The sequence below is a fragment of the Stenella coeruleoalba genome, assembly GCF_951394435.1.
Source record: "Stenella coeruleoalba genome assembly, chromosome: 7".
In the NCBI taxonomy this organism is placed as follows: Eukaryota; Metazoa; Chordata; class Mammalia; order Artiodactyla; family Delphinidae; genus Stenella; species Stenella coeruleoalba.
Window position 1 is genome coordinate 82,436,697 of NC_137153.1, and position 12,000 is coordinate 82,448,696.

Genomic DNA, 12,000 nt, shown 5'->3' on the forward strand with positions numbered 1-12,000 from the left:
CGTCACAGACAAGATCTTTCTGCGAAGGTGGCACTTAAGCAGCTGAGGAATAAAAGGTGAAAAGATGCTGGCTGCTCAGAGGCTAGGGAAGGGTGTTCTTGGCAGAAGCCTGCACTGAGGGATGAAAGAGCAGGGGGTGTCCAGCACTCTGAGAAAGAGACTTTCACCTGGATTGGAGAAGGTAGACAGTGTCTGTAAAGTGTCAGATGCTTGTGTTAATTCCTGTTGATTCCTATTGTGACTTCAAGAAATTTTAGACCTGTGTCATCTAATATGGGAGCCAGACACCACATGTGGTTATTGAGCACCAGAAATGTAGCCAGTCCCAATTGAGATGTGCTGTAAGTGTAAAATGCAAACCAGATTTTAAAGACTCAGTACTTAAAAAAAATAAAATGTTTCATTAATAATTTTGATATTGATTATACATTGACACGATGCTTTTTGATACATTGGGTTAAATTAATATACAATTAAAATTCACCTTACCTGTTTCCTTTAAACTTTGTAAAAATCTGGCTACTAGAAAAAATTTAAATACATATATGGCTCACATTATACTTCAGTTTGTCAGTTCTGTTCTAGAATACAATTCACTTTGATATATTAATGAATGACAGTAACCAAATTGGCTGAGTGAACACTGAAAACTGCTTTGCCTTTTTGAGGTGGTATGAAGAAGACCTAGAGTGTGCATTTCTGATTAGCGACATTAAAACTGTTAGGAAGCCTACCCTTAAATTGGTCCACTGTTGTTTCCTTCTCTGTTCCTGCTGAATTACCCTCTGATATTGTAGAGTGTACTTGCACACATAATGCATAAGAATATATATGAGGCTCTGTGGAGTTAACACTCTTAGGGAAAAAAAATGTTTAGCCTTTCAGATAGATTAAAACAGTTTACTGGGAAAAAAAGAGCAACACGAAAAGATTTTCTTTTCCAATAAATTTTAATAGCTACTAAAATGAGGGTTCTGGTCCGTTAAGATACAACTTGTCAAGTCTTAAAGCTGAGTCACTTTTTTCTCTGAGCACCTACCCTGCTTCAGCTTCTTTCCAAGCAGCTGTTTAGAAGTATGTTGATATTTTGATTCAAGAACAGATCACAGTACAAGAATGAGTCTAAAGCCAATTCACCCTTCCCAGAAAATGTAGGAAGGAAAATTTTGCCAGCCGCTTCCCCCACATTTGTTTTTAGGGCAGTCAGCCTCAGTGTACCACATCCGATGTGTCAGTAAGACTTAGTAACATTGATTATAAGGCATTAGGAGAATGAATGATTTAGGATATATTTTATAGGTACTATACTGAAAAAAGAAATCTCAGAAGAAGGTGGCCGGTGCATGTGACTATAATTTACATAATGTCTGCATATAAGATTTATACAATCTGTAGAAATGAGGGGAAGGAAATTCTGGGTGGAGGACAAATGCGCATAGGAATGTCAGGTCTTGCAAACTTTGAGGACATTCATTGGACTGAAGGGCATGAAGTGACTTTGGGGTGATTAGACAGATTAAAAGATGTAAGTGACTTCCGTGCAATATTTGTGTGCACTTGGTAATTTTTATTACAGTTTCTGGGAGACTGTTCATACTGTGTCATCTCTGATGATCAGGACTGAGGCTGCTTGATTAATTCAGCCTGTGCTTTGGGCTGTCTCCATCAGTGGTCATGGGATGTACTTGCCCCCCTCATCCCCCCAGTTGGTTCCTCATGTGACCCACACTTTGGACCACATGCAGACAGTGGCTGTCAAGAGAGGAGGCTCGGGTGCCTATATAAGAAGCAAACCTGTACCTTTAGTGTCAAAGCATCATGCTCCAGCAGCTTAGCTTGCCAGCTAAAGGAGCTGTATTTAATGAAATTTCTGGGCTGGAGCCAACAACTTTATTCCAGGAAGAGGAAATAACAGTCAAGAAACCTCAAGAGGACATTAAGATAATGTTCTAATTTAAAATCAATTTTATTGATACCTGATAAATTATTATGGCATTTTTTCCTGACCAAGTAATAGATAGCACTGAAGCCTTGGAAGCAAAACATGAATGACTAAATATTGAAGTGCTGTAGATACTGCACGAAGGAAAAAAATATGTAGGACTTTTGTGTATTCTAAGTATATTTAACTCATGGAGCCCTACTGGAGGGCAAGGGGTGTATTTCATTCATCTTTGTATTTCATACTTAGTGAGTACTTACCCATAAGTGGACTAGGGTTATGTCGTGTTTTCCACATTAGCCAAAGAGGTATAGCTCTTCATGATGCTCCAGACTGTTCTTCACAACACGCACTCCCCTCTAATCCTCACAGCCACCTTCTAAGGAAGTACTCCTGTTGTCCTCGGTACCCACTGGAGAAATGGAAGCTTGGAGAGGTTCATTAACTTGTCCAAGGTCACACAGCAGATGGTACAGACTGGTCTCGAACCCATAGCTCTTTGACTCGGGTACCCATAGCATGACCATTGTAGATACTTCCTCTCTCCTTAATCATTCCTCTGGTTTGATAGAATTTTGATTACTATCTACAAAAGAAATGTATCTTGAACTGAGTTTTTCTTACCCAGAGAGAAGCAGTAAGACAAAGACGACAACAGACCATTTTAAAGTACATGTTGTTCACAAAATGTTATAGAAGGTGAAACATTTATTAAGAACAGACTCATTACTTTATATGGAGATTATATTAAATATTGTTTTAACAAGGGCAGGTCTTCAGAAAGTCCCAGTCATTTTTGAAGGTGAATTTTGATTTATGTTAATTTGAAAAAAGCAAGTTCTGTGAGGATTATATACAGATTGTGTTTTTAATGACTTCCTTAATCAAGCAGGTTATTTAAAAAAAAAAAAAGTCTTACTGTAATGAGCAGTAAACTGACAACCAGTGACTGGCTCAGAGCCCTACCATATTCAGGCTTTTCACCACCAGCATGTTATAAATTTTAAGCTAATTTACATAAATTTGCATGTTTTATGAGTCAGTATGTAAGACGTGTGCATTTTGACCAAATAATTTTCATTTTAAAGTTTTTATACTTAATTTTCCCCAATTGAGGATTATTTTCTCCATCTCTCCTGGTTATTTCCTTATAAATGAGATAATAAATGTTAAAATGCTTTATTATAAAAAGAGCTCTGTGAACAGGAATGTAAACATTTTATGTAATGCTATACAATAAAACATTAATCGGAAATGCTCTGGGATATGGTATGTTTAGTTTCGTATAGAAGTTTATTCACAATATTACCTTTCCTTCAGAACGTGTTGAAAGTGTTTTACAACCGTGAAATGCCCTGAGGACTAATGGCTGTAATTGAGTCTGGGTGACTCAGGCTGCCAGGGCTCCTCCTGAAGGCCCTCTGCTTGGAAGGAGGAGTGGGCTGGGTCCCTGGCTGATCTCCAGCAGTACCTTGTCCTTTCTGTGTTCAAGAAAATCACCAATATCCATTTCTCTTCTAGATATCACTCTTCTGCAGAGGAAATGATGATTGAGGACTTTGATTATGGCATCAATAAAAGAGTCTACAGGGCTCTTGGGCCTGCCTTCGCTGTCTTCCCTGCCCCAACTGCCATAAACAAACTCCCCCTGAATTGTCCCTGACCCAGACTAATTCCTGTACTGAAAGAACTACAGTTAAGAGTAGCAGTATATTCACCTTCTAAAGTGGGCTGGTTTTGAGAGTGAAGAGACCTGGACAACAGGTGTGAAGTGGGGACAATCCGGAACTTGCAGTCGCCCTGGCCACATTTTCGTGGTGCCCTCTGCCCTGTCATTATCCTCTTTATCTGTTTGAAAATGGATTTACCCTTTGGTGCCAGGTAGATGGGGTGTCTGAAGGCCGCAGCTGATGAGCAATGAGTTTTAGAGTTCTTGATCATGGTTGTCCACTCGACCTTTAGAGCGTATTCTTGCCGGTTGGGATCTTGTAAGTGGGCAGGGACATCTGAGCACTGCACCTGTGCCAGTGGAAAGCAGAGTTAGTTTGATGTGCATTTGAAATCAAGTTAGAAAGTCCAGCGTGGAGGTGGTATTTATAGTCTTGCCTGCAGTATTGAACCAAAACCTTACTGTAATTGTTGAAAGGACATGTGTTTTGGTAATAGCAGCCCATTGGAACCATTATTATGGATTATCTGCATATCTATGCTGAGGGGCAGTGCTACCCAAACACCTAGAACAGTCCTTACGTGAGGCTTAAAATAGAAGGTCCACACTAGCTGCTGCGTAAGTAAATAGTGTGCAGCACACAGTCACAGTGCTGAGTTGCTATTGCTGCGGCTCAGTTATTTGCCCAGGGCTGTGCCTTACACTTCATGTGGCTTCTTTCACTTAGTCCTCAGAGCAGCCTGGTTGACGGAGTGGGTGGGGTGTTGTTGACTCCAGACTCCACACTGATTGAGACTGAGCAACATCCTCAAGGCTACAGGGATATTAAGTGGAAGATTTTTAGCCCAGGCAGTCTGGACTCCAGAGAGGTGCTCTTGCCTGCTGGTAAAATCTGTGCTACCTGTTATTATAATTAGCTGATTGTAACAGCACTGCCTCTTTGGGGGCGGGAGAATGCTTTATGGAGCCCTTTCTCATACCTGGTCATCTTTGATCTTGAGGTGGCAGAGGAGTCACAGCAAAGGGGACGGTGGGGTCACCCGTTTAGATTGCTGGAGGGCTTTGGGTATGACATCAGTAAAGGGTTTTACAGGGCTTTAAGCCTGCCTTCTCCATCCTCCCCACCTCCACCACCATAAACAAACTCCACGCCCCCCCCCCCCCGCCCCCCGCACCCAGTGTCCCTGACCCGAACCAATTCCTGTACTGAATGAATTACTGTTAGAGTAGCAGTTTTGCAGCTGACTTGATCAGTAGCCTTAGTAAAGTCCAGGTTGGATTTCAAACTAGGATCTAGAGTTTTTCTCATTTTGAGATAACATGATTTATAATGTTAGGAATTAACTGACTTTAAAGCTTATCTTTTATTACCAAAGCAATTAGGATTTCCATATAAGATTCATAAATATATATTATTTCTTTCTTGTTTTCGCTCTGTTTCCCTATCCCCTTTATCTTTTATTAGACATCTACCTTGTTTTTTCAATATCCCAATATGTGTTTATTTTTTAAAAATACAGAACTTTTTGTTTTTTAATTCTACATTATTACTTTATTTGGGAGAGGTTTTTACTAACAATTCACATTTAAGGTATTTTGCCCTTTCCACATCGGCCACCACTTTCTGATTGTGACTCTTCGTTCATAACAAATTTGCTAGTATATTTTACATGATCAAAGTGTAATGAGAAAGATTTATGTTTAATGTTTCTAAGTTTGTAGATTTCTAAGGAGTAATAATGCAGCTCCAGTAAGTCTCTTATGTAATAAGTTAGGGAAATATCTAACCTAGCTAAGCTTTTAAAATAACAATAGAGAAGTAAAAATAAGCTTTTCTTATAAAAGCGTGACTTTGTCTTTATCAGTATTTAATTCCTACTGTTTACATGTCTAGCAACGATCCAAATGGCCTTCCAGTGGCAGAATGGTGAACTTGTAAGATTCATGATGAGAGTCCGTGCCAAGTCCAATTTGATTCTAGAGCAATTATGTTATTAGAACATTGCTGATTGCCCCAGTGCCTATTGTGCAGCTTAACCTTTAAATGCTAGTGATAATTAACTACTTGATCATTCTACCAGGAAACTCCAACGTGCAGCTCTGTTCTGCAGTAAAATTCACAAATAAAATACTGTCCACGGTGCCTGAAACAGCCGGCTTAAAAAGAAAAAGCTCTTTGTACATGTGTGCCAGTTAATAAGCATTACCATTCAGTATTCAGTTTTAAGGAAGTATTTTGTCATCGTTTAAAAATCAGTTTTCCTGACTTCGTCCCAGCTTACCCTTCCCCCTTGACATATACACACTACCAAATGTAAAATAGATAGCTAGTGGGAAGCAGCTGCATAGCAGCACAGGGAGACCAGCTCGGTGCTTTGTGACCACCTAGAGGGGTGGGGGAGGGAGACGCAAGAGGGAGGGGATATGGGGATGTATGTATATGTATAGCTGACTCACTTTGTTATACAGCAGAAACTAACACAACATTGTAAAGCACTTATGCTCCAATAAAGATGTTTAAAAAAAATCAGTTTTCCTTTTAGACAGAGTGAAAATAACGTTAAGTGTGTAGTATCAGTAATCATACACATGTACCCGCAGTTTTTCTTCTTTTTGTAAAATATCACAGTAGTAAGATGAAGGCATGTGGAAGGAGGTGGAGGATTAGGGTGAAGAAGGGGGCAGAGCTGCCAAGTTGCCAGATCCCAGGAATGCCACGCCTCAGGTCCTACCGTGGTTGAACGGTTTCCTGTGGATTTGTTTGGCCAAGAGGCCCTCTGAAAAGGAATGTATCACATGAATCTTGGATTGAGGAGTGCCCGAGGGGTTGTTCAGTCATTTAAGTTTGAAAAAAATTCTTGGCAGTTCTGTGCCACTCACCGTGCTGGGTGGGTGCCCCCGCCCCCAGGAACCCACAGCCTGGAGTGGGAAGCGCCTTGTAAACAAACAGCTATCAGTTGATTGGGAGCGCTCACTCATTGGGTGAACAAAATGTTAAGGGAACAAAGAGTGATTAATTCTGCCTGCCAGTGTCAGAGAGCTTTGAACAGTGACGTTTAGAGCTGGTTCTTAAGAATGGTGAGGGAGGATTTCAAAAGGAAGATACTGAGGGAAAGGGCATTCTTGAAAGCCAGGAAGAAAGGCTGCCAATGCAATGAAAATAGATGGCGCACCAGGGAGCAACAAGCCCAGAGCTCTGAGACGAGGCCCAGGCCCTGGATTGGGGCAGCGAGTGAAGGGCTTTGGAAAACAGCTATACTCAGAAGTTTGGTCTTTTTTTCCTATGGACGATGGGACACCATTTGTCATTTTTAAGGAAGGGTGAGAATCTCTGTTTGGGAAATGAATCCCAGAAATGTGGAGGATAGACTGGAGAGGGGAGAAACTAGATACAGGCTCTGGCATTAAATATGTTAGGTAGTAACTCACAGATGGTGTTTGTGTGCATGATCTCAAAGAGGTAATGGTTGTAAAAACCTGATCACATTGGGTCATGGTAGGAAAGCAAAGCAGAAGCATTGACTCAAGTCTTATGGCTTGGGAATGAGGATTGGAACTCAGCGGACATATATGAAAGTCAAGAAGCCATCAATGCACTTTTTGAGATTGTTTGGCTTCTAGTGCTTTGCTTCAGTCTTCAGCCTTAATGAATAATGGCTGCCATCTTTCCTGCCACCAAACATAAGAGTGTATGTTTGAGTAGGGATAGTTAGAGGGCTTGGTGCCTACATTAAAGGCACTGATACAGGAGGGAAGCGTTTGGGGTTTTCCGGCCTCGCTCAGTGGGAACTCAACTGATCCTTCTCAGTCTTCCTCCTCCTCCAAACTCCCTCCCTGCACCCCTCCCTGCCTTGGAGCTAGTGAAGGAGTTGCCATCACCATGGCTGACCACTAGGGGGTGATCTTTTGGTAGCTATACCGACACAGGGGTGGAAAAAAGACTGTTAATTATTGCTAACAGACTAACAAGGTAAAGAAAAAAAGTACAAGGAGTAAATTTTTTTTTTTTTTTCTCGGAACGCGGGCCTCTCACTGTTGTGGCCTCTCCCCTTGCAGAGCACAGGCTCCGGACGCGCAGGCTCAGCGGCCATGGCTCACGGGCCTAGCTGCTTGGCGGCATGTGGGATCTTCCCGGACCAGGGCACAAACCCGCGTCCCCTGCATCGGCAGGCAGACTCTCACCCACTGCGTCACCAGGGAAGCCCCAAGGAGTAAATTTTATATAAGACGAGTAAGGTTCTAAATGAGGAAAAGCTTTACTGAACAGTTGTCTGGATTAATTTGGGTGCCAGGCAGAGATTCTGGTGGTGACGCTTCATTCTTCCTAGAACTTTTCCCCATCTCTCCAAGTTTCCTTGCCTCCACCCTCCAAGGTCAGCCCTTTCCCACCCCACCTGGGTTACTCTAGTACTCGGGAGTGCTGCCCCGGAGCCCCCCTGAGGGACTTGGCTCTTCAGGCCTTCAGTTCACCCTCAACAGGTCAGCCCTGCACCCTCTCCGTATACCTCCCCTGTAGTTTAGAGCTTCTCCTTGGTCTGTGTGGGACTGAGTCACTAGCCGATCCTTGAAGTTAGTGACAGTTTTCATCAGTGCTCTCTTCTTCATCTATGGTTTTAAGCTGTCCTATCATCTCAGTGTGCCCAGTAACCACCTGACCTCGATGGCAGACTCATTCTCTGTGCTTCAGAGAATTTCTCTGTCACTGCTGTTTGTTTTCTGTGTGTGGTACTCCTCCAGCTGAGAGCTCTTTGGAAGAGCAGAGATGACAGACATGGCCTGAGCCCAAACAGATCACCCCCAACTGTGATTCCAAGAGGGGGGGACCATCTTTCTATTCCCTGGTCCTAATGGGGTTCCTGGATTTCCAGAGGTTAAAGAAAAGAGCAGATCATGGAAACTCTAGGAGTCAGAAAAATAATAAAGTGCATTTTTGTAGGTGTGGTTTTGTTGTTGTCGTGGTGTTGTTGTTTTACCTGCCACTCTGCATCTCCCAGGCCCTTAAGTTGCGGGACTACAGCAAAATTCTGTAAGTATGACCTTTGTGTCACCATATTTGGGTGCTTAAATCCCCAAGGAGTACCCCTCTTTTTTCACTGAAGAATTAGTAATTATCTCTCAAGGTGGACTCTAATTTATTCAGTTTCTCTATAGAGGCTTGAAATACTGGCTTCTCATCAGCTGGCAAGTTAAGGGTGGGCGGGGGGCTGCCTTTTCCTTCCCCTCTTTCTCTTGTATCTGCTTCCTCTCTCGATAAAATATAAACTTCTCCTTTAGACCAAACTCCCTTTGCCTTTTGCGTTTAACCTATTCCCTGCCTCCTCTTTTTATTCCTCTACTCCCTCTGTCCCATCTCTACTTCTTCTGTCTTATTCTTTCCTTTTTCCCCTTTTCTTTTTTCTCTATACCTTTGTTCTCATCTTCCTTTCACCTCCTCCCCTCTCTCCTGTCTCCTCTTAACAGCTCTGTGAGTGTGTACTAAAGAATGAAAAGGAAATAAAGTCTCAAGTGATTAAAAAAATGACATTGTTGGGCTTTACTGGTGGCGCAGTGGTTGAGAGTCTGCCTGCCGATGCAGGGGACACGGGTTCGTGCCCCGGTCCGGGAAGATCCCGCATGCTGCGGAGCGAGCGGCTGGGCCCGTGAGCCATGGCCGCTGAGCCTGCGCGTCCGGAGCCTGTGCTCCGCAACGGGAGAGGCCACAACAGTGAGAGGCCCGCATACCGCAAAAAAAAAAGAAAAAAAAATGACATTGTTGAATGGCTGGTCATCTCTCAATCCCACTTCCCTTTCTAATTCCAGAGCTCTTCGGTATCCCCGTCAGCCAGTTTTCGAGGTGCTGAGAAGCACAGAAACTCCACAGACTACTCCTCTGATAGCAAAAAGCAGAAAACTGAAGAAAAGGAGATCGCAGCTCGTTATGTAGGTTCACTCACTTTTGCTTTGGGGGAGGCAGTTTACCTTGCTTTTTAATCAGCAGCCTTTTTACCCTCTTACTATTACCAACCAAAACTAGAACACAAGATAACGACATCCTAGGAGAGAAAAATAATTATTGCAGTTCTAGCTGTGTCTCAAGTGGCTGGCTGAAGGTCTGTGTTTGCAGGTGAGTGCACGTGTCTGTGAGCCGCAGAACAGTCCATTATCCTGCAACCGATAGAAGACTTGTGTTCCATATTATTTCTATTAGATGTATTTGCTTCCCTCCATAAATTTCAAGGTGGTCGAATTTTCTGTGGCCAGCTAGAAATGTTAAGGAGAAAGGTAAAATCACAGACAACCTGTTAAAATGTCTAGATGACCTCCTGCGCTGAGGAATGTAGCACGTTTTGTGGAATATAACTTGCAGAAACATCCAGATGTGTCCCTGGCATGAGTTGAAGCTCATTTTCCTTTGGTGGCTGGTTCTTCAGATCACACAGTGAAGGGAGCAAGTGGGATGGGACTCACTGGTGTGGAGGCAGGCTGACTCCACCCCACTTCCTCTGGTAGTGCCCTGCAAGACTGCAGGCCTACGAAAGAAGCTGAGAACTTGAAATTTCATGTGAAACCTCCCAATTTAAAAATTGTGGCTCTTTATCCGGTCTTTGAAAGACACTGACAGAACAAATCCCACCCTTCTGTAGGCTGGATTACGTAGCGTGGGCCTGCCAGTTGGCACCTGATACTAGAGTAATAAGCCATAAACTTCAATTTTTTAAACTACAATGGAATCATCCTGTCTCCTATTACCTACCTCATAACATCGTCATGAAGATTAAAGAACACAGTTCACTGTAGAGTGTTTAGCACTGTTTGGTGCAGTTCGTTTTTATAAAATGTGAGGAGTTAATGACTCTGGACTTACCCAGGGTAAATCTGGCTGCCTTTTTTGTTTGTTTTTCTTTTTTTGGCTGGGGGAGGAGATAATGCTTCTCAATTGTCAATGCAGGACAGCGATGGTGAGAAGAGTGATGACAACTTGGTGGTTGACGTTTCCAATGAGGTATGTTTGTGGCTTATTTGACTTCCTGCTCTTAACCAGTTATAACAATGATTAGTGTCCCAACAACTGGTATCCACAGTGTTTCCTTAATTTCTGAAGGGGCCCACGTTTTATTTACCTGAAAACTTTATATTACTGATCCTTTTTTATTGCTCCTCTACTCTATGGAGTGCAAATGTGTTGTTACCACCATGAATGCACACACCTTGGCAAGTGACCTGCAAATTTGTAGAGTTTTGATTTTTGTTTCTGTTTTAAATAAGTACTATAAATTTTGTAGTATTTTCATTGACCTCTATACTGAATATTTTCTTCAGCAATTTGATGAATCTTATGATCTACTCCAGAACATTTTTTGCTTCTAAGCTGTTGAAGACTTTTGGCTAGAAACGTCCACACCAAGTGCTCTGGCACTGTGCTCGCGCTGTGCTGCATTTGATACCCTTGATGTTCCTTTGTAGGATCCATCCTCACCTCGAGGGAGCCCTGCACATTCCCCAAGAGAGAATGGTCTGGACAAGACACGCCTTCTCAAGAAAGATGCCCCCATCAGTCCAGCCTCGATCGCATCCTCCAGCAGTACTCCTTCCTCCAAATCCAAAGAACTTAGCCTTGTAAGCAGTTCCTCACCATCTTTCTTAGCATTGCCCGTTTCCAGATGGTTCGGTTAAATTATTTCTAAAATTTCGTATTTTCTACATTTTTCCATAGGACTTTTACCACCAAGCATATGTGTATGTTCAGTATTCAAGCTGAATTGACAAAAGTACTTTTGGAACAGAGCAGGTTCACTGACTTTGTTGGTGATGGATGTTTGGTTTGTGAGTCTTTTTGCAAGGATAGGGGAGGGACATGAGGAAATTGAGTGAAACGGGTCTCAGCGAAGATGAAGAAATATATACTGGGGTTACAGAGATGGTTTTGTCACCTGTGGTTTATGGTAAATTTAGTTTTTAGCTTGCATGTGATTTTGTTGCTAGCTTTGTTGGAATTACCAAGCTATATATGATTGCAATAATTTTCCCTTCCTGTCTAATAATCTGTCATTTATAAAAGTCTACCTTGACTCACACCACAAATCAGAAATGCACAAACAAAACTGCTTGCAAGTCAGGGTAATCTCCCCATACCCCCTTCCTCTGTGGCTGTGTAGTTAATTGCATTTTTATGTAGTGTGCCTTCCTTTTTCCTCACCAGTTGTGTCCCTGTAACATAGCATTAAAAAAAAAAAAAAAAAAAAAGACGAATTCCGTTTTCAAATAACCTTTTGAATTCACAGCTGAGGGAAAGAAAATTCCTCAGTTTGTCTGCAGTTTTGGAGAATGTGTCTGGCACAGGGCTGGATAAAGTTTTTTTCTGTTGTTTTCTCTTGGCCTTCCGGCCTTGTAATGGCAGCTCGTCTGTGCT

General features: G+C 42.4%; 1 protein-coding gene across 8 annotated transcripts in view; it reads left to right on the forward strand.

Annotated features, from left to right (window-relative positions):
* TLE4 (TLE family member 4, transcriptional corepressor) overlaps positions 1–12,000 on the forward strand; it is a 228,263-nt gene that overhangs the window by 192,214 nt on the left and 24,049 nt on the right. For all 8 annotated transcript variants that reach the window (XM_079926683.1, XM_079926676.1, XM_079926679.1 and 5 more), the window contains exons 9-11: positions 9,411–9,530; positions 10,540–10,593; positions 11,055–11,207. In XM_079926683.1, coding sequence (XP_079782809.1) covers positions 9,411–9,530; positions 10,540–10,593; positions 11,055–11,207 — 327 coding nt within the window. The remainder of the gene's footprint in view (positions 1–9,410; positions 9,531–10,539; positions 10,594–11,054; positions 11,208–12,000) is intronic.